This window comes from Grammomys surdaster, unplaced genomic scaffold (assembly GCF_004785775.1).
Source record: "Grammomys surdaster isolate TR1022 unplaced genomic scaffold, NIH_TR_1.0 125679, whole genome shotgun sequence".
NCBI lineage: Eukaryota > Metazoa > Chordata > Mammalia > Rodentia > Muridae > Grammomys > Grammomys surdaster.
Window position 1 is genome coordinate 1,580,516 of NW_021620516.1, and position 23,590 is coordinate 1,604,105.

At 36.1% G+C, this 23,590-nt stretch overlaps 1 protein-coding gene across 1 annotated transcript; it reads right to left on the reverse strand.

Annotated features, from left to right (window-relative positions):
- Positions 1-175: 175 nt before the first annotated feature.
- Fbxl5 (F-box and leucine rich repeat protein 5) lies at positions 176-21,940 on the reverse strand. The gene is made up of 7 exons (XM_028787824.1): positions 21,737-21,940; positions 19,168-19,293; positions 16,859-17,007; positions 15,892-15,974; positions 14,297-15,019; positions 6,685-6,833; positions 176-971 (listed from the first exon to the last, which is right to left on the reverse strand). Exons 1-7 carry the CDS (start codon positions 21,864-21,866, stop codon positions 895-897), a joined length of 1,437 nt encoding a protein of 478 aa, XP_028643657.1. The 5' UTR covers positions 21,867-21,940; the 3' UTR covers positions 176-894.
- Positions 21,941-23,590: the final 1,650 nt, after the last annotated feature.

Consider the following 23,590-nt stretch of genomic DNA (forward strand, 5'->3'; position numbering starts at 1 on the left):
CTATTTTCTCCTTATGACAAATAATTATAATTAACTTCAAAATATAATTTAACTCAGTAATATTTAGTATCTAAAACTATTTTATGTGTCAGGATCATTTCATGGGCACCCAAAAAAACAAAACATTTGGTAAACTTAGATTGAGATTTAAAATAAAATCACAACACAAAAGATATTGCTTGGTAAAGTTTTCAAAGTAGATTTTATTTATACATTTCTTCAAACAATTGTGGAATTTTTAAAAATCCTTCTCGAATTAAACAGTTTAGGGACAGCAGTGGAAGCAGGTGACTACAGCAAATAGAAACAGACTGCTGTTTTGCTGGCTTACTGAGCCAGCACCAAGAGGCCAATTTATTCTATAATCTGAAAGAATCTTGCTTCTAAGTGTGTTTGTTTGGCCCCTGAGAATTGTTCAAATAAAGAAAAAGTTAGGGGAAAAGAGATTCATTTCTAAAATGTTCAGTCTCTGAAAATAAAACTTCAGAAATGTATATCTGGAAGAATCTGCAAAACTTGGTACAGTGTTTACACATAAGAGAACCAATAACCCCCACTGACTAAAATGCAAATAATCTAAAAATACTTTAAATAGCATGGTAGTAGTGATATTCTTTTTAAAGCATTTATTTCATTAAAAAAAAAAGAAGAAAGAAAGACTGTTCTCACCCTAACAAAAAATCCTAATCCTTTTCTAAAACAAAAATATATTTTGCAAGGAAAAACAACATTGTACAGTTCACTGCTATATTAAATTTCTGAGTCTCTAAGAAATGGGGCCAAAACAAGACACACCCAAAATGGGTTGTTAACACAAGAAATGTGCTATAAGTAAAGTGCATGAAAGGAAGCCTGCTCAGCTAAATGAAGTAGACAAAGATCAGAAGTCAAGGGTCATTCGCCAGAGCGGCAGCAGGCTCGAAAACCACACTGCAAATTCTGGCATCCACTGGCGGTGTCAGCATGAGGACCTGTATGAAAGTAAACAACATGTGAGGGGAGGTATTTCTTGGAGATCATGCAAAAACAGTTCTGCCTAAGAGTCTAATCTGTGTTTTACTAGCACTTAATTGACATCACACAAGTAAAATCTTAAAGCAAATGCAGTAAAAATTTAGACAAATTGCCAATAGCTGTCTGATTCCATCTAAAATATGGAATGATTAACGTAATAAAATTTCCCAAGAATCTTAGAACCCAAAGGAAAAAAGGAGACAAGACTTCTTTGAGCATCCTTCCTAAAAACATAATACAGAAAATAAAACCTATCTGAACTATGTCAGCTAAAGAATGCAGCAATGAACAATTAAAATAAATGTCATATTCAAAGTTTAAAACAATGTACTACATAGACACATCCTCAATATACGTTCCATACTCTGAGTATTTGTAGACCTCTAAACAAAAGGAAAAGATAGCTTTAGATGAAAATTCGTCCCAAAGCTGAATGCAAAACAAGTGGTTAAACATCTAGAACATAAATCTGTGATTCACTTACAATAATAAACCACTTATGGAATAGCTGGAATTTTACACCAGCTGTACTCTACTGCCCAGACACTAAATAAAAGATCGAAGTTTATTCAGGAACATAACTAGAAATCAGAAAAGTAACAAAGAGCGCTGACAAGGTTAGAGAATATTCTGATTAAATGATTTTCATAAGGAGAAACCAAGGTAGAGGGTTGTTTCTAGCATTTCGAAGACTCAATGTAGCTGGTATACTGAATTAATAAAGGAGCTCTTTATACTTCCACTGGAAAACCAAAGCTTGCAAATGTGATACACAAAAACTAAACAAAATGAGAACACATGAAGCAGCAGAACATCACTACAGAATGTATCTCATGAACTTAACATCTCCTTGCCCCTCAGTGCTTCCCAGCTTAACTGAGAATCCACTGAGAATCCATTTGCAGCATGCTATTTCCCACGAGCAGCAGTGTGGTGCAGGAGGAGGTGACTATGCTAATACCCAGAGACAGTACTTAGGATACCTGCAACTAAACATTTAGACTACATGTATCACCATAAGGACAACATTTCCTTCTATCCAAAGAAATCACGTATGAAAAAAATGAAGAATTTCTTAGGATAAAGTCACTGAAATATAATGTTCATATATTTTACTATGTAAATGACAAATTATCTTTAAGAAAAACACTCAACTTTATTTATATGTAGAACTGCAAGTGATTGTAAAGACTGGCATGCCTAGGATTAGCTTTAAGTAAGGGAAATGGACATGACATACAATATGGAAATGGGCAATAGTATAAACTTAAGACTGAACTCAGATTTCAGACTGTTGACACGGATGATACATGTTTAAAAAGTACCCTATACAACTGGAGTGCTACAGTACAATTTTTATTTAATAAAAATTAAAATCTTCCATTTTTAATTTGTTATATACCAAATATTTAAAATTTATAACACCATCTAAAGCAGTATTTTCTAGATAAAATAGGACATAAAGCTAAAATTAAAAAGGTTAGTATATATTTGTAGTTGATAGAAATACCTTGGTAAAGAATCCTAAACTTTAACATTCCTCTCCCACTGTCAGCCTTTAACCAAGTTTCCCTGTAAGGTATTTCCAGCTCCCTATGCACCAGTCAATCTTCGCCATCCCCTTGCTTAGCTTGGCTTCACTCATCACATATTACTGCTTTCACACCAAACACCTGATAGCGTCCTGTAAAAGCCAGGTACTGCCTCTCACCATCTCTCCACCCGCCCCTTGAGCTTTAATCTGATTCATGCTTAGACTGCTACATCTTAACAAAATGTACCTATTATTTATCAGTACACAATTCTATTCTCAGCAACTGTTGAAGAGATGAAAATTTTAATTTTCCAAATAAAAGACCATACATGTCTATATTCATACAACACACACATTTTTATTTGCTTGTCTCTCTTTTTAAGAGACAAGATCTTATGTCTTCCATGCTGGCTGCCAAGGTCTAGGTTCATCTTCGTACCTCAGCTTCCGAAGTCACTGGACTACACAGCTCCATATACCCTGCCTACACACATGCCCTTTATTTTGAGTGACAGAAAGGTAAAGAAGGAGTATTATACTGAATTCCATGGTGGCCTAGGAAAACAGCCAAAGCTAGAAGCATCAAAGACAAGTGTACAACTGGGTTTTAAGAGAGATAATAAAGACGCTCAATGACACATGTGGTCAAGGATGCTATTCTCCCATATGACACAATTCAAAGCATATCTGACTTCTTGCTAGCAAACTTCTACCTCACTGTAGAATAAAGGAGTCAAACAATTATTACATATCAGGCTAAATTATAGTAAGAATATAGAAAATTAAAGAGTAAACTGTCATAATTGTTAGAGCAAAGAATTCTTTTTTATATTTAGATGAAACAAGATACAAAGGAAGTTAATTCTATTTATAAAATGACATGTTTTTCTTGGTTTTAAGCATATATTGCTCATGCTATGTATGAGTATGTCTACACTTACCTTCACTTACCTTTAATTCCTTTTTTAACTTAAATTAGAAACATAAGAGAGCAAATCATCTGAGACTGTCACCTGCAGAACTATGAGCTAATCTACCTTAACTGCTAAATTATGCACAAACTGAAATGCAAAGCAGCACAAGAAAGTTACTAACATTGTTCAAATGTTCTTCAGCGCTCTAAACTATGCCATACAACAACTACATTAATGATAAAGACTTGTGTAAACATTACAGCTAAGACGCCTCACTTATCCAAATCAAGTCATTTAAAAATCATGGAGACTCATTCAGAAGAATTAGAATGTGTGTTTGGCATCAGATTTAAGACAGTATCTTGTTCAATGCAGTACTAGAGTAGCTGAGGGCTACATCCTTCCCAATGTCTCTGCCAGTGCCTAGAAGGCAGAGTATGCTCTCTTCGTTCACTATCTAGTCTACAAATAATGTTCATCAGCATTAAGGTTTTTCTTTTTTTTACTAACAATGTGGTAATTATGTAGATTTTCTTTTAACAAAATACATTTTAAATTAAATGTTACTTTCAAATATGTATGCTTCCTCATTACTCTGAATTAATCATGTACTAGATTATGACTATTAGCAGAAATAAAAATGAGGGATTCTACATCCTCACCAAGTATTTCCTGTACAAGCTGAGTATTTTTGAAAGAAACTATGTCAGTGGTGTCACCTTTTACAAGTGGGTACAATTCCAGCACCTTCTAAATTATATACTCTTTTACAAAGAAGACTGATTCTAAGTACCGCCTTAAAAACAACTACCTAGACTCCTAGAAAATGCATTATATGTAATCTTTAAAGCATTTCCATTTTTTCCAAATCATGCTCTATCAAGTTAAGAAGGGAAATTTAGAATTGTATTGTTTGAAGTACTGTAAATAGCTTTCAAACCTTTTTTAAAAGTCAGCTCTCTCAAAAGTTTCTACTGAAAATTAGAAATAAAAAAATTTACATTTGCCAAGCGGTGGTGGCGCACACCTTTAATCCCAGCACTTGGGAGGCAGAGGCAGGTGGATTTCTGAGTTCGAGGCCAGCCTGGTCTACAGAGTGAGTTCAGGACAGCCAGGACTACAGAGAAACTCTGTCTCGAAAAACAAAAACAAAAACAAACAAAAAAAATTTACATTCAACAGAGGAGTAAATAACTCCTTTGGAATGCTATTATATATTCAAAACAGATTAAGATTAAAAACAATAGAGAAAGTACAAAAGATTTTAAGCACTTTAACTTTTTCATCTAAATATTTTCCAATAAAACATTTAAGTACAAAGTAAGCAAATAATAAAATTGAATTAAAACTTAATACTTCCCATCAAAATACCTATATCCATTAAGCAAAACAAAGTACATTATGAAATCTGTTTCCAAATACAACCTATACTAAAATTATATAGGCAACTCAAAAGTAATATACAAATAAAATATCTTCATTAAAATTATGTATTAATTAGTCTTAAAATGAACCCTGTAAGCCTTAGGAAGCTTTGTTTTTAAAAGCTGTATTTATTTTTATCCTTTCAGATTGCATAGACATGTGCACAGGTATACATACATGAGTGCATCGGCCATAAAAGCCAGAACAGGGTGTTGGATCCCCTGGAGCCAGTTACAGTAAGTTGTGACCTGCTCCATGTATTGGGAACCAAACTCTGGTCCTTTGTAATAGCAATATGGGGTCATCCACTTAACCACTGAGTCATCTGTCCAGTCCCCCATGGCTTTATTTTTAACAGTAAGCAAAACTTACTTTGTTTTTATTTGTTCAGCTGGATTAAAAAAGAAAAAAAAAACACTCATTTTTCCACTGCTGGGTTACACTGCTGCTATCAAAAGAAAGCAAATATAGGCTCTAACAAGTTGCTTTTGTTAAGAACATGTCAACTCTTCCAGAAACAGGAGCTGAGATCTCCTGTCTTCTCATTTATTTTAAGAGAAACTAATTTCCAAGAAATGGAAAACTTGTTAACTTCTCTGCATTATAAAATCTTCTTCTTCTCTCTAGTTTCCCTGAATCCTGTTGACTGTTCTCCCAGAGATAAACTCTGGTCTTCCCTCTCCGTTGAGAATGAACCGGGCTTTCAAAACCAAAAGTATACAACATAAATAAAAGATAGGTGAATAAGAGAATGAAGCTACTTAAATTTGTTTCCAGTTACAAATACAGGATGATTTGTTCTGTTTATTAATAATTGAGGAGCACCTTTATTATGCTTCTGAAAAATTCAGTTTCTACTAAATGAGATCAAATGCCCCAAAGAGCAACAAACATTATTTGAAAATGCATGTTCCAATAGGCTCAATGAAGAACAGAATAGACTTTTTAAAAAAGAAAAAAAAAGGGCGGTAGGAATGTTTAACTAGTGGTGCTTGCGTGCGTGCGTGTATCCTGTGTGTATCTGCAGGGGTTAAAATGGGATCTCATGCAGCCCAAGCTGAACTTGAAATAAAGGATATCCTTGAATTACTGACACTACCTCCAGAGTGCTTAAACAAATGACAGACATCAAGCCACCACTCTTGTGGTACATGGTGCTAGGGCTTAAACCCTGAGCCTCATGCATGCTAACAAGCACTCTTCCAACCAGCTACTCCCCAAGCTCTACTTCGTGGCTTTTAAGTTGGTTCAGGAATCACCTTCTGAAAACAGTATAGAAAATTGTCATGCCTGTGGCATCTCATCTTTTCTCAATGCTACACAGTCTCCTCTCCTCATAAGGAGTTCACACTACCAAAGTCTTCCTTTGTTAGCTACCACATTAAATAAAGCAGTGCTGTGAGAAATAAATAAGTCTGTCATTCCTAAAAAATCATTGTATCGAAAAAGTCAACTTGTTAATGGGTAAATGCTAGAATACTACAGTTGAATTCCCAAAATCTTAGAATAATCTTATTGTTTCTATAACAATTTGTCATTTTTAAGTGATTTAAACTCTTACATGCCTAAAAATCTGGTACAATGGATAAGAAACACCTTCACAAAGTAAAAATGTGTGGTATTTTGCTTTTATTAAAGAACCAAATCATTTTAATTTTATTAAATTTAAAGGACTAAACCTCAAAATGAGACAATTTGTGCAATTAGGAATCTAGAAAGCAAATAAAAACTATAAAAATTATTAGAACTTCAAAAATCTTAAATTCTTCAAAGTATCTCACTGTTAAAAGGCATTACCGTTAATGTTGTCACAGTAGTAAAAGTATTCGTCATTTAGGGAAGGACATGCAGACACCAAATCCTGCAGCCCTGCACCAGTTACAGTCAGACAGCCAGAGAGATTCAGGTGCTCCAAGTAAGGCAGCCCTCCTCCCAGAGTCAGAACCCTGCAAAAGAAATACTGGGACAATCAGGAAATAGTAACCTTTGGAGTTTTTATATTGCTATGGACCACTAGTATTTTACATAACTCTCAAGTTGGCAATAAGTTAAGAATTTTTATAAAACACTGATAATAGACTCATCCCTAGGCAGAAATACATCTGACACACACACAAAAAAATCTACATTTTTCCTGAAGACTCCAATGAAGAAGTATATGACACTTTGTAAAAACATGATAGTAACTTAATTCTCACACAGAGAAACACTGAGACCTACAGTTGTACTGTTCATTCTCCTACAAAGCTAAGAAAATAAAAATAATCAAAATAAATTACTGAAATCTGAAACCTAGTTACCAGCTTCCCCCATACCCTAGTGAGGAGTGATCCCTGCAGTTTCTGACAGGGAAGCGAACTGACCCACCCAGAGAGCTTAAGAAAGAAAACCCACTACAGATCGACTTCATCAACTTGGATCAGACTTCAGGGAATCGAATGTCAGGCAGTTCATGGTTGGCATATTTAAAGCACAGTACAATTTGGGAAAAGGTTTCCAGGTAACATCAGTTCAATTCCAGGTGCACAATAACGCTTAAGGTGTGGCTACATAGAAAGTCTATTACAAAGTTTACGTGACCATGACTGTTGGTTCTATACCTAAAAGACCAAGAATCTAATGTGGTTTCTGACTACTAGCACAGAGGTCAACAGGCTATTAAAGTACATGTGCCTTCTCCCCTAAGGATTGGTAACTGTTTAGGGAGGAAAATCTGGGATAATTATTCTGGGGAATTTGAGTGAGGTCTGCCTCCACAGACAGTAAGGTCACCAGGTCATTATCAAAATCTACTCTCAGCTTTCTGGATGGGATACAGGTATCTGAGTATTAGCTCCTCCACTGAGGAGATACTCCTGCATAATTAACATTCTGTGAGTACTAGGACTCTATCCCCAACAATCTAGGAATTCCTTTTCTGGGTATACAAACAAAATAGAACCAAAGTTTTACACCAAAACTAGAATTTAAATGTCCACAGCAACATTATTCACATCAGGCAAAAAGCAAAACACCCCAACTGCCCACTGACGAATGATAATTGCCAACAACTGAGGACAAGGAAGAATTGGAGTAACTGCTACAAGTACAGGGCTTTTATTTTAAGGATGTTGAAAATGTATTAAAAGAGGATTCATGATGGTAAATTTGATACTATGTGACTTCATTTCTGCGTTTAAAAAGAAAACTTAATATCACGATCAAATCTAAAAACCACAGTAGAAATTAAAATATATCCAGAATAAAATTGAGATTGTCAAGTTACTATACAATGATAATTAAACAAATATCAAAAAATGATACAGAAGAGATAAATTAAGAAACTAGTATACCAAATTTAGTTTTAAAATGAATGCTGTTATAGTACATTAGGAACCAATGTAAGAAGGAAACTATTATGGAGATAAGAATGAACTATGATTTTTGAAACCTTCTTGCCAGACAGTACTGACTAGCCTAGAAGTCACGGTACAAAACAGGCTAGCAATGAACAGCAATTCTCCATCTATTCCTTCCTAAGAGCTGGGATTACAGGCATATGCCACATCTGGCCAGACTTACAGGAGTTACCAATACTAAAGAGAATACTGACTGGTAAAGATTAAAAGGGGCATGTTTTAAGTCTATTTTGTCTTACAGTCTAATATTAAAGATTTTTTCCCCACCATTTTTCCACCTCTATAGACTTCAGGTTAACAATGGTAGTAGTTCAGAATCTATGTGGTTTGACATGAATGAGGAAATTTTTTTTAGACAGGGTCTACAGTTCAAGCTGCCCTTGAACTCATATACCCAAGGATGGTCTGGAATTCAAAATTCTTTTGTCCAAGCCTCCTAAGTGCTAAAATTAATTGCCACAAGAAAAGTTTAAAAGGAAGAAAATACTTAAAATTCAATAATTCATAAACTCTAAGACCTTGAGCAATTTACAATAAAAAAATATGCCTTTTGAATATGAAAGCTCAAACGGTATCTGAATGAAATGTCAAATTTTACAAACGTACTTATATTTGTCATGTGTTCAGTCACTGGCTTTACTGGCTCTTAGTGGAAAAACAAACTATAAATACAAACAAGCAATTACAATACAGTATGTCTTCTAAGAAGACACAGAAGGTCTTGAAAGATCAGAAAACGTTTCTCATACTAGCATAATGGCATATGCTATGAAAGAAATAATGAGCAGAATTTGGCCAGCAGTACTATGTTACAGAGAGAAAATACAAAAACAAAACAAAACAAAAGCAGCACAGTACCATAGAAAAGGAGAAAACAGCTGTTTAGGGCTAATGTGGGGATGGATGGATGGATGGATGGATGGATGGATGGATGGATACATGTATGTATATGTGTGTATACCTGAGTGTCCGTGTGTCCGTGTGTGTGTGTATGTGTGTGTGTGTGTGTGTGTGTACATGTTTTTTGAGGGCAATGATGAGAATAAGAAAAAATAAAGGGATATCAAAGTTAAAATACTGTCTTTAGCCAAGGGCAGTATGACTCAATGAAAGACTGAGGTATGGTAACAATACGCAAGAAAATATCTATGTCTTGTTACAAATGCCCAATGATGCCAGACAGAGGCTTAAATAACAAAAAAACAAATGAATAATAAACAAATTCTGCCCTTAATCAGGGAAAGAAACATTTAAACAATAAAGCATACAAAAAGAAGGAAAAGCTACAGAAACGTGTACAAGTTATAGAACTGATGCAAACAACGGTGACTCAAAGGAGCTAATTTTTTGTTTGTTTTGGTTTTGAGACAGGATTTCCCTGTATAACCTTGGCTGTCCTAGAACTTGTTCTGTACATCAGGGTGCCCTTGAATTTATGAAGATTCGCCAGCCTCTGCTTCCCTAGTGCTGGGAGTTATGGCATATGTCACCACCTCCTGGCAAAGGGGAAGATTATTAAAGAATAAAACAAAGTCCCAAATTCAATAATATATAATTCAAACTATCTACTGCCCAACCAAAAACTATTAAATATTAAAAGAATCTGAGAGAAAAAAAATACATCAGTCAATAGAAACACACAGCAATAAATTACCAAGATAGTAGAGTTAGTAAACAATGACTTTAAGGACTTTTAGAGATCTCAACAAGATTGACAACTAAATGCCCCTAACAAATGGTCCCTACAGAAAAGACAGCCAAGACAACCAATAAAAACTATATTTTAATGAAACCAACACAAGGAGAAGGACCAGTACTCTAGAAACTCTGTAGAGCCCAGAGCCTGGAGTGGCCTCATAATTGAAAGCACACATTTCATTTCCAAAGCCCAATCCCCAACCAGCAACCATGATGAAGTTCTTATTCAAGGTAAAAGGAAAGAACGAACCTCTAGCAGCCTGCAACCACCTTGAACACTTACAGTCCCTCACAGTATTAAACACAACTGACAGCTACCTAGAGACCACACAGCTGTGACATGCCACAGAGAGAACCAACACTGTGTCCCATCTCCAACCCACACAACAACTGAATTATATAGTTTTGAAACCATGAACAACTGTTGTCCTGCTCTGGAGGAAGGAGTAATGGCTTCCTTTCCCCTCTAATACTTTGGGATCAGTCATCCCTGGTGGCCCAGGATTCCAAGGTCCCAGGGAGTAAATGCCTTAGTCAGAATTATGTCCTCTACGTGAGGCAAAATAGTACCCTGCCTCCAGAGAAAATAGTACCCTGGTCATCCTAAGCAGTCATACTATTCCCAATTTGAGATGGCACACTGTCTTCTGTGGAAACTAAAATCTAGGACCCATGGTACTGAGGGGTACTTCAGAGTCACTGACAATAGTTTTGGTTTTATTTTATTTTATATATAAAATAGTACCTTGCTCATCCTAAGCAGACATTACTATTCCCAGTCTGAAATGGCACACTGTCTTCTGAGGAAACTGAAACCTGGACCCATGGTGCTGAGGGGTACTTCAGAGTCACTGACAATAGTTTTGGTTTTATTTTATACGTGAGTGTTTTGCCTGGGTGTATGCCTGGTACCAGTGGAAGCCAGAAGAGGGCATTAGATTCCCTGGAACTGAACTTATGGACTTTATGGGCACTGACCTCAAAAGCAGCAAGAGCTTTCAATCACTGAGCCATCTCTCCAACCCCAGACACCAGTGTTTTGGCTCATCTGAATCCAAGTCTGCCTCAGAGATTGACCCTCTTCTAAGACTCAAGTGTCACATAGGTTTCTGAGATTGTGAGCTCAGAACTTGATTCTAGAGCTGCTCTCAGAGGCCTACACTCTGAAATACAGCATCTCTGCAGCTGCTTCTAAAAGATATGTCAGATTAAAAAAAAAAAAAAAAAGACAAAGTCAAATGCTGTTCTGGTGGTAGGTCTCTGGAAGGTTTTAGTGTATGACCAGTGAGTGGCTCACCAAAGACATGAAAGGAGGATTAAATTAAATGACAGAGTGGTGTGAATGAAAAAGATCATTTAGTTCTAGGGGCAGTTACCTTCCCTAAAGTAAACTTTGCAATTTCTCCCCTATAAGTATACTGAAGGACAAGATTATTCACTCAACTCAGTGCCTTTGAGCAGTCAAGCATGGCCCATGGAGAAGCTCCTGGAGCCTGTCAGAGCCCATTAGCCAGCTCCAGGAGCAAGCCTGGGAAGCACGTGCACAGCTTTACTCCCCCTTATCCTATCCTAAGCCAGGGGAAGCAACATAGGCTTGCCCTGCCAAACTCATGGGAGGTAGCAAGATACCCAGCATCCCTACAGCAGCACTCCAGACAAGACAGCAGCATCAGTTCAAGGAGGCCAGCTTTGATGCATAAGTAAATCTGAGGTCAGCCTGGACTACCTGGGATTCGGGATCTAAATAAATCCCTTACTTACACTTCACTTGTGAACCTCTACAAAAAAGACAAAAACGTCTGAAGGAAGGCATCTTAAACACAGAGAGAAAAGTACTCTTAAAAGTCACAGTACCAGAAATGAGCTACCTCTCTATGTCCTGGCAGCCAGGGAGGCCACTACTACTGTTTTGTTTAAATAAACGTGATATGCCTACATACTAGATTCTACTAAGTATTTGTGTGTATGCCCACAGATTAAAGTGACTGTCAATCTTAGTCATGGAGGAAAACTTTAAGCAGTTTTCTCAGAGACTCAGAATTTGTCAAGCTACTGAGATTAAGTGACAGCTGCCACTCTAGCAGGTGCTATAAGTGCTCAGACATAAATAGAGGAAAAAGACCAGATCTGTTCACCAGCCCCTCCAAAACTCAGATGTCACAGATGTGGGTATAGGATGAATCAAGAATTAGAGGAAGGGGTATACTATACCTCCTAAATTCAAACATTCTGTCCTAGAGGGAGAAGCTCAAAAGACTTAGCAGACTCACAAAACTAATGCAGAAAGTTCACCACACTTATAAGACTCAGCTCAAGATTCATAAGGCTGATTTCCAATATCACACCAGCAGTAAATAACTGTGGAGGATAAAAAAAAAAAAAAACTCTTCTTTAGAGCTGATTACAGGGAGAGCTGGGTACAGCTTTTATGACTCACTGTGAGCTTTTCAGTGATGCAGCTACCTTTAAAATTCATATTTAAGATCAAGAGACTCCAGAGAGCCAATAGTAAATAACAGAAGCTGGAAGACAAATTTCTAAACTTATTACAAAGATATGGTCACTAAAATTGTATTGTCATTTCTATTTATATTAAAACACTGTAAGTTTAGTCAGCACAACTGGATAAGCAAAACAAAGCAAAGGCATAAATGATCTGTTTATAAATAATACAAGTAGAAACCCTTAAGACTTGAGGGTATAGTTCCACTGAAAAGCACTTTGACATATCCAAGGTCTTGGGTTAGCTCATGGGAGAAAAGGGTCAAAAAAACAAAACAAAAAACAAAACACACATAGAGCTAAAAAGTTAAACAAAACAGGTGCAACAGACCAACACATAAAAATGAATTCCGTTACTAAACCTTTGCCCACCATGAGGGCATGCATACACCTACCACTCCAGAACTTGGGAAGCTGAACAGAGTTTGAGGGAAGCCTTTATGGTGAATGTCTGTCTCAAAACCAAATTATTTTCTATATACTAGCAATGAACAATCAAAAAGGGAAATTAAGAATGTATCTATTTGCAGTACCACCAAAAACCATGAAATACTAAAGTATTTGACTATTTCAGCTTATTTTAAATTATAGGTGTGTATGTTTCTCCATTTACTGCCTCCAACATTGTATAACTGGGGCTGAAGAAATGACTCGGAGGTTAAGAGGACTAACTGCTCTTCCAGTGGACCCAAGTTCCTTTCCCAGCACCCACATTAACTCGGTAACTCCAGTTCCAGGGGAGTCATCCATTGCCTCTGGCCTCTGCAGACACCTCCATATATGTGCCAATGCAAATACATACATCTGCATACATAATTAAAAATAAATCTAAAAACAAAAAGAATATTCTTAACCTAATAGCTCTAAGTGGGTCCCCTCAGCAGAAGGAAGACCTGGCTGCTGAGATCTGCCTCTCAGTCTCTGAAGAGCTATTGAATACTTTACTCCCACTTTTCTCTCCACTACAAAAAGGGGGGTTGGAGCAATTAACAAACGTCTAGGATGTTACACAGCTGAGCTGCTAGAGTTGCTGGCATGCATGAAGGTCTAGATGAGATCTCTAGCAATGCTGAAACTAGATGTAGTGTGCCTGTATGTATGTGTTCACCAAATTGCTATCTGGTCCTGCAGAGGACAGAAGAGAGCGCTGGGTCACCTAAGTTACAGGACAGGGAGTTTCAAGCTCCCATGTGCTGGGAAGTAGGATTGCAGTAAGTATGAAGGCAACCCCGGAGAGAAAAAGACCTTGCCTCAAAAAAGCAGTAAGTGTTGCCTTTAATAGCAGCACGCAGGAAGCAGAGCTAGGTGGATCTCTGCAAGTTCAAAGCTAGACTGGTCCACATGGCAAGCACCAAGCAGCCAAGGTTACTTACTAACAGTGTCTCAACAGCAGCAGCAACAAGTGGACACAGATCAACAGCAATTTGGTTTATAGGCACTTCACAGTATAAAAAAAAATCACACCAAACATGGTTGACAAAGTCCTGAATGTAAAATTTACTTCTGTAACATGTTCTTGAGACTATAGTCTATACATTTATCTACCAACTTGTATTATAAAAGTGTAATGTGGACAATTACTAAGCAATTAAACTTCTAAATGTATATTCCTGTATACTCCACAATGTATTTGAACTGACTAAAATGAAACTTCATGTTGGTATGTATCAGAAGTACTATTGCTCCAATACTCTTAACAAACCTTGGTTAACTTTCTTGCTTAAATAAACCAAGTGAAAACCTCACATCAGGAATACAATATTTCATCTGAGAATATGTCCATTTTCTAATAACTAGAGATGATCACCCACCTGAGACCATGGTCTGTGATCTGGTAACATCCAGACAGACTGAGGAACAAAAGTACTCGTCCAGTCTCTTGGTCAGACTTTTCACTCCCAAAATAAATTAAGTCTTTCCCCCTGGGCAGTGTAGTCCTTAATGCTTTTCTACACACTGCAGAAGTCGCTGGGAGTGTAGGCATAGTTCTTAAAGCTGTCCCTGTACAACAGAATGAATGTCCACAATATGCAAAGGCTGGAGAAGCACAATGCTGCTGCCAACAAACACTAGTCCTTAATCCCACAATGTCCTTACTGTAACAACCAGAGGAGGAACAACCAAAGTTGGAGGCTGTTTCCATCACACAGAGACTTTCAACATTTCTGTGTCTCCATTCTACAGCATCTTCAATATCAGCCAAATCTTCAGCATCTAGCATCCACACGTAAGGAGAAGGGAAACTTTCAGAAGACACAGGTTCAGTCCAAGTGTGCTCGTTGTCTATTTCTTCACCAACACCTTTGTCAGTTAAATTGTGCAAACAGGCATACTGCGTGGTGGATGGCACGGGAATGTCTTTACTTGTCCATGGAGTTGAAGTAGCCTTGCCTGCACTTTTCAGAAAGCCACTCTGATGAGATGTCAGAACTCCAAGAGCTCTAGAAATCTTCTCTAGAGCCATGTCTGTGATTTTTTCACATCCAGACAGATCAAGATGCCGAAGACTCTGGCAGCAACCAAGCCAAGACCAACTACAAGAGGGAAGAAGATGATTAAATTCCCCAAAAGCATTAAATTATACATACAGATGGGCATGAGCATTACTTTAAATACAAAATCATTAATTAAACATTTCTGGAATTTATTTCTATCATCAGGGAATATTTTAAGTACTAGGGATAAGAAAAAAATACTAAGACAAGTAATAAGAGAGAAAGAGAACGAGAGAAAGGGAGAAAGAGGAGAGAAAGAGAGAGAGGGAGAGAGGGGGAGAGAGAGAGAGAGAGAGAGGGAGAGAGAGAGAGAGAGAGAGAGAGAGAGAGAGAGAGAGAGAGAGAGAGAGAGAGGAGGAAAGAGGATAGGAGAGACTTAGTTTCCTGTACTAAAGCAGTTGGGGGGGAGGCAGCACACACATGAAAGAGTTGCTACAGCATAATAAAGGTATAGAAGAAACAAACGCTAGAAACAAGTAAAGACCCTCTCTCTCCCTCTGAAATAGGATCTATCAGAACTGTGAAGAAAGGGGAGCTAAAATAACAAGAAACCTAGAGATTTCTGAGGAAGAATCATTTGCCTGGCTTGAACAGACTGGTACTGAATCAAAAAATCAATGAATTACATTAAAAGGGAGCTTTGCCAAAAGGAACGTAAAATCTGAAATAAAACCTTGAGAATAGTAATACTGATCTATACAAATGACAATACTGATGCTCTAGATCAGCTGCCACATGTGAAGAAGGAGAAAAAAGATGGGAAGGTTCTATCAAGTCACCACCATACATGGCAGGGATTTAGCAGTAATACAGAGTAGAATTAGTAAACAGCAATTACGTATAAAAGAAAATACATAATTGTTTGCTGGCTTTATTTTATTTATTATATTTAGATATTTAAAATAAATAACCTGTCAAATGCAGAATCGGAAATGTCGGTCTGGGTAAGATCCAAATGTTCCAGGTTAGGACAAAGCTCTAAAATCTGCCTAACCTAAGAAGGAAAGGAAATCCACTGTGAGGTCCTGTAGGAACTTCAGTTAGATAAGCAACAGACAATGATAAATATAACACTGTGGTTTTTCCTAAGTCTATGTGCATACTGACAAAAATAAAATAAAATCACTCAAAGAATGCATTAAAACAGTTACACTCAGTGCTCAAATTACGTTTTGGTGTAGTGAAAATGGAGGCCAGAAGTTAATCCAGTATATCTTCCTCCATTTAATCTTCTGAGACGCGATCTCTTACTGAACTCTAAGCCATAGGTTCTGCTAGTGTAAATCTGCCTGTTTCTGTACTCATTTCTCCTGGACCTCAACACGGTGGTTACAAATACATGCCATTATACACATACCTGTACATTCTGGGGATCCAAACTCAGGTTCTCATGCTTGCACAAAAGGCACATACCAAATGAGCCTTTTACCTCTCATTTACACCCTGGGCCCACATTTCTAGTAATCTTCTTAAAGTTTCTTAGAAATTAGACCCAGAAAAAAAAAAAACCCTTTTAAAGGAATACTCAAGGAGATATTATGAAGTCATAATTTTATAAAACTAACTCATCTCATTTTTGCATCTTGCCATGCCTTACATGTTATAATCAACCATATAAAATTAAGACTCACCACCTAACATCTATAAATCCAAGTAAATGCTTAACTGACTAGTTTCAGTTCCCTTTTCTATAACACAGGCAAGATTACTATGCTACAAAGAATATCCTAAGAAATGAAACTATATGAAAGCAAACAATGTACTCCTATCCATGGGAAGAGACTCTATTCTTTCCGTCTTAGATAAACATTAATAAGCAAACCAAAGTTGTCTCACTATTTTTTTGTAATACTCAAGCTAGTGTTCATTTGTACATACCATTTTGCTGGAGACTGCAGAGCTGTATGCTAACACTAAAGTTTTTACAGAGGTACCAACATATGGCAGAACATTATGAATTAAGCCATGGAGTAAACGTTTTTCCATTTGTGCAATGCTGATAGCAACCGACTCCTCTGCAGACTCTTCTGTAAAATGAATTCAAACATCTAAGAACTAGATACACCAATTTTAAGTAGGCCACCAAAAGGATGCATCAAAATGCTAAATATGAAATACTCTATACTACCCTCACTTTTGCAAACAATTCACTTTCCAGCAACAATAAAAAGTTCTGAATAGTCAAAAAACTGTAAAACTTATTCAAGAGAAGGAATAAATGATCCATAACTTTTTGGCTTTTTTTAAAGTAACGTAAGTTATTCTACCTAATTAAAAAGGACGCAGAGCTAGATGTGAAACAACTTTATTAACCTTATCATTATGAATCTTAAGCAAAAGAAGACACCTTAGCTCATAAGAAGTTAAACATAAACATGGCCTTTGGCATTTAGTAACTTTTATAGAGCTTGGATGTCTATAACAATATTTCTCTAACAACAAACAAAAAACTACAGGTTTAGCTTGCCAGCAGATTGTCTTTACAGGATGGATGAAGACCTAAATTTAAGCCCCAAAATTAAGGAAAAGAAATTTTCCTACAACGCCAATTTAATAAAAAGAAACCACACTGTAAGTTAGGCCTAAAATCTGTCTGACTCTTCAAGATTCTATCTTTACTATACTAAACTCCCAACCTGACTGTACTGAACCATAAAGCAGCTTGATATACTAAAGATTTATTTAAAATAAAATTAAATATAGTACTTAAAAGAAAGCTATGTGAAAAGAGTAATTACTAAATATTTTACTGACTTCAACTATTTTATAAATACCTCAAATTCTTCCTTTACTTGGACAATATGTGTACCACTAAAAATCACTTCAGCAAACATTACTTATTCCACTATACTTTTATTTTTTTATTTTTTATTTTTTTATTTTTTATTTTTGGTTTTTCGAGACAGGGTTTCTCTGTATAGCCCTGGCTGTCCTGGAACTCACTCTGTAGACCAGGCTGGCCTCGAACTCAGAAATCCACCTGCCTCTGTCTCCCAAGTGCTGAGATTAAAGTGTGCCACCACTCCCCGGCTATACTTTTATTCTTAATTCATTCTTTTCCCCATGGTCATCTCTGTCTAAGTCTGCTTTGTTACTAAAAAAAAAAAAAAAAAAAAATCTACAGCTACACATTCTACTGCCAGCCACAGAGAAGCATATGACTGAAGCTAACTAAAATACTATCTGCCTTATTAAACAAATTTCCAAACTCCTGAAACTATACCAAAATGAGTCCTCTTCAATTCATAAAAATGTGAAACACTTTCACTACTGAAGTAATAATCATTGTAGTTCTTGTTTTCTATGTATACACACCTTCCACCTGACCAGCTTATTTTAGCTTTACAAACAGAAAATTCTTAAAATTTCTTACCTATAAATTTTTACTATTCTATGATGTTTTAAAAATTAACTAAAGTAGTATCTAAGACACAATCTGTCTTCCTCCCCTATACTCTCAAACATCACTGTGAACCTCTACTACAGCAATTCTCATTATGTACCTTGAATGAAGACAGTATATATTCTAAATTCTCCCTTGCTTCTATTTATTTAACAGAGGGATGAATTTTTATCTACTCTCAGACCATCCCTCATATAGTACTTAATGAGGGTAGACTAAAACTGCAACACAATTAATTTTCACATATGATTTTTTTTTTGTAGTGGAGACTAAACTCAGGGCTTTATACGTGTTATACAAATGCTCTACCCTAAGCTACACCCACCCAAAGTCTCTCAGACACATTACCTCTTAACTCTGTAACAACCCTGAGGCAAGTGACATGACTTTACAAACATACCTTCATCCTGTCTGCCATCTCTCAACCATCTCAACAGATGATTCAATAAACGCTGATGAACTGATTAACCAAAATACCCCTAAATCACATATCATAAGCTGCAAAGCACTATAATGAAGATGGTTTATTTCCACACAAAAATAGCTATCATTGTCTGATTTTGTTATTTTAATATTAAAAAAAACAAGAGAAACCATTCTCTTTTTTAAAAGACTTCTAACAAGAAATTCTAAATTTATTCATTATCCCCTAAAATTCTTCAGAGAAACAAGCTATTAAAGTCTTTAGAAAATATGAAATACATGTTTGAGGTCTAATAATTATTAACCAGAAAGCTAATTATTTAACCACCATGTAATAATTTTTATTCCAAGCATGAAATACCAGATTCATCTATATCGGCATCTTCATCCCATTCCTGGAAAGCACGACTTTCATCTTTCCTATTTCTCACCCATTCCTCATCAGGCTCAGTCTCAAGTTCAGTGGCAGGACCACTATACCAGTCACCTGCACAGTGAATGGACGAGAGGAACAAAGTCAAATTAGGTAGAAGATCAACATAATTCTTATTCACATTTGAACTTCAGGCAATAGCTATATGTAGAAATATCTGTGATTAAAAAAAAAACAACCTACACATACATAGTCAAAGGATTCAATTTAAAACATACAAAAAGAACTATGACTATATGAGTTTAATTAATAGCACTAATTACTAACCAACAGTAAGTATTTCCCAGGGTAATCTTTCTTTAAAACTAAAGAAAAAGAACTTGAGAAGCTTACATAGTCTGCTGTATACCTAGCCATGTATCTGTGTTACTCCTTATAAAGGGCAGAATAAAGCTTAGTATAATGAGGTTTCTAAGCATAATCTGATTTTTAAAAAAGTAAAAATTATCAGTATCTACAGTTATAATTTTTAAAATTGCTAGAAGTAACCTAATCTTTTCTTCTCTGCTGTGACTTCACTTTGGGTCCAGTAATAGCCCCATTCTGAGGACAGCTAGTTTCTCTATGGTGATTGGTCAGTAATGTACAGTAGGTAGAAACAGAAAACGGGGGCGCAATGAGGTAAAGCAAAATCGTAAGTGTAAGCTCCTACAATCACAGTACATGCATCCATGAAGATATAGAAAATAACTGTTAATTTATTAAAATTCTTAAAATTATATCTCCCTTAAGATTTCCCAACCTAGACGATTAAGGGCTCTAGGCTGGGTAGTTATTTGACGTAAGTTGCTGACCGACAGATTACAAGGTACTTACTAGCAACACAGGCCTCTCTACCCATTACATTCATGGTTCTCAACCTTCCTAATGCTATGGCTCTTTAATATAGTTCTTCATGTTGTGCTGACCCCCCCAACCATAAAATTATTTTGTTGCTACCTCAGAACTGTAATTTTGCTACTATTATGAATCATAATATAAATATCTTATATGTAGGATATCTGATATGCAACCCCAGAGGTCCCAGGGGTCCCAGCCCTGTAAGTTGAGAACCACTGCACTAGATGACAGCACAGTAACCAGAATCAAGACAGGCAAAGATGTCTCCAGACAGTGCAAATATCCCTGACAGGAGCAAAAACAAATACAAACAAAAGTAATGTTTAACTAAGGCTTGGTCTAAATATGTTAAAAACAGAGAAAAGTGAAGTTGTATAATTATGATGCAGTGGCTTCATGAAATAAGCATTATCACCTTTGATAGTATTCAAACCATTATTTGAGTTTGTCTTAATTCTTAATTAAAAACAACTGAACAAAAAAAATCTGATTCATTCATGTGCCTTATCTAACATTTTATTCAAATTTACCATCCTACAAGTAATATGAAAAACACATCCATACAAAACTAATAATTCTGACCACTTCTAACACTAAATATTTAAGAACAGCTTATTTCAAAACTGCCTCACCACGTGCCTCTCATTTCAGCACTAAGGAGTCTGATGCAGTAGGACAGAAATTGAGAGGAAAGATTCGGCAATAGAGTAAGAACATTTTTCAAAGCACAGTGCTGGCAGAGGAAGAAGGTGGATCTGGGTGAGTCCCAGGCCAGCCAGGAATACATAGTAAGATAGTAAAAAGCTGTCCTTCAAAAAAAGAAAAAAATAGCTACACATCTTACCAAATAAACTGTTTTTAAATAAGACTCATTAATTTAAATCAGTCAAAGTTTTCTTAAGAAATACACATTTCCATTGCAAAATGCCCTATACAGGGAAATTTTGAAGATGATACTTAAAAGATACTGTTTTAATTCAGTGACAAAATAATGTAGTATGCAATAGCTGTAAATATGCCATGACTGTATTACATACTCATGAGAAGTTTCTCTAAACCTTTGTATGTGAAAGCAACTTCTTAGCAAAATGAAACTAATGTGCTTTAAAGAGCAATACATTAACCATCACTGTAAAAAGCTATGTTAAAGACAAAACCAGTCACTTTAAGCCATGACCAAAGGAAAACTGTATGTATGTCACCTTTATATTTTACAGAAACTTATTCTATGTTTAAAATACTGAAATAACGTAATTATTTAACAGTTCTAAAAATCAATTATACTTATCTTAAACTTTTGCAATGAAAAATTCCAACAACTGTCATATGTACAAAGATATAGTACAATGAATTTCTGTGTACCTATTTTTTATCTTCAACAATTATCAACATTTTACCAGTAGTTTTTACAAACTCTGACATATTTTTCTTCATTATTCTAAAGGAAATAGCAGCCATTAAAAATTTACTCACAAATACTTCACCATGACTAGATCTTCTAAAATGTATACTAAAACCACATCAACTATAAAATCTATTTTTTAGTCAAACCCTCAAAGTTTCCCTTCTCTGCATTACATATTAATGGCTTTGACTACTTGCCTAAAAAGGCAGACTGAAATACTTTTTGAACAAATTCAAAGTCCCATTTACCTACCTCTTGCCCAATGAACAGGGTAAAGATGTTTCCACAAAGATCCTGTTTTTGCCAGCTGAGACCACTTAGTACTGACTTGACTGCACCGACACAATTCTTGAGGATTAAGGTAACTGAAAATGGACAGCATTACCTCAGGAGGAAGATGGGTTATACCTGTGCAGTGTTCTGACACTTCCGCTTCTGAAATAAAAAAAGAAAATCTTTAACAGTACAGCTATGTGAGCAAATGCAGTAAGAAATTACAATCACAAGTAAAAGCCAGTGCCTGAAGTTAATTCCTTCCTGCTTGCAACATGTGAAAAGGAAATAACACGTATTAGAGGTAACATGGGGATGTTAAACTATCACAGCCCAGATCATACTTCATCAGTGGGAGCTACAATAATGAACACAGAATTGACTTCCTCTTACAAAGGCATCATAGAAAAAACAATACTCACTTTGTATCATAAGGAACATCATTTGAAAAAGGAACCAAACAGGTTACACTGCTTTAAATCATCAAGCGTACAGTCAGCCAGATTATGAGATCTACGAAGCACTGTTAAATGACACACATGCTCACATTTTCTATTCATGCACTAAGACTCCTGTGAGTTCCTTCCTTGTGTTCCCTCTGACTTTGACATTTTGTAAAAGGTCTACGAAATCTGCTTCCTTTAATTTACAAATGCTTTAACCTATTTAAGCTATGTGCCTACTCAAAGAAAAACAAACATAGTGTGTTAAGATAAACTGAGTTAAGTACTATTTAAGAATTTGAGATTTACCAGGCAGTAGTGGTGGCGCCTCCAATCCTAGCACTCAGGAGGCAGAAACAGGCAGATCTCTGAGTTCAAGAACAGCCAGAACTAACACAGAGAACTCCTGTCTCAAAAAAGCCAAAAAAGCCAAAAATAAAAAAAGGAGGACAGAAGAAAAATGTGAGTATCTTATATATATGGTTTGTCTTCACAAAGAGTCTTAACTATAGAAACATATGATCAAACTACTTTAAACTGCCACTTTTAAAGTGCCAAATATTTTAAACACAGTGTAGCTATAATTTGCTTTGAAGGAGAGGGAAAATTAAATGTGTGTGATGCTTTTAAACTCCATTTTACAGTTACAATTAAACAAGACTTAACAGGCTTGGGCATGGTATCCAAGGCACAAGTTGTATTTCAAGAGCAAAGCTCATAAACTTTATGGGTTTAATCATAGCTTCAACTTGTTTTTGTTTAAACATGAATCTGACTACTTTAATATTGGAAAAATACCAATTTCAAAAAACTGTACGGTATTTTACAGGACTAACATTGCCATTGCCAATCTAGAAGCAGAAATGCTACTAGAGGAAAGCTGCCAACCACTTGCATTCTTTCGTTTGTCTTTTGTCCATGTAGCCCTGGCGGGCATGGAATTTGCTATATAGACTAAGCTGGCCTCAAACTTGGAGATCTGCCTGCTTCTGTGCCTCCAAATTGCTGAGATTAGAGGTCTGTACAATCATGCCTAGAATCAACTGTTTTTTTAATGTTTTAAAAAGCAAAACGATTGAGATGAATAAAATAATCAAAGTCTACTAGAAGAAATAAGCATCTATTTTATTTGCACTTCTTGTATACATTCTCAATATGACTGAAAGGATCTACATGGTAGCATACAATCAACTGTAACTCCAGTCCCAGAGGATCTGCCACCCTCTTCTGGCGTATCCAAGTACTGAATGCAAATGGCACACAGATACACACACAAGCAAAACACCCATATATATACAATAAAAATAAAGAAAAAGCCTCTTACTGTATAGTGACAGAAACATAGAAAAAAATCTGTCACTATAATCAAAAGAGCTCAGAAAGCTGGCTG

Excerpts from the sequence above, each read along its gene's own strand:
- Fbxl5 (XM_028787824.1), bottom strand. The coding sequence starts at position 21,866 with ATGCTGTCCATTTTCAGTTACCTTAATCCTCAAGAATTGTGTCGGTGC. Across the intron at positions 19,294-21,736 it reads CCCTGTTCATTGGGCAAGAG|GTGACTGGTATAGTGGTCCT; the intron begins GTAGGTAAATGG and ends TTCACTGTGCAG. Across the intron at positions 17,008-19,167 it reads TGCCGATATAGATGAATCTG|AAGAGTCTGCAGAGGAGTCG; the intron begins GTATTTCATGCT and ends TTCATTTTACAG.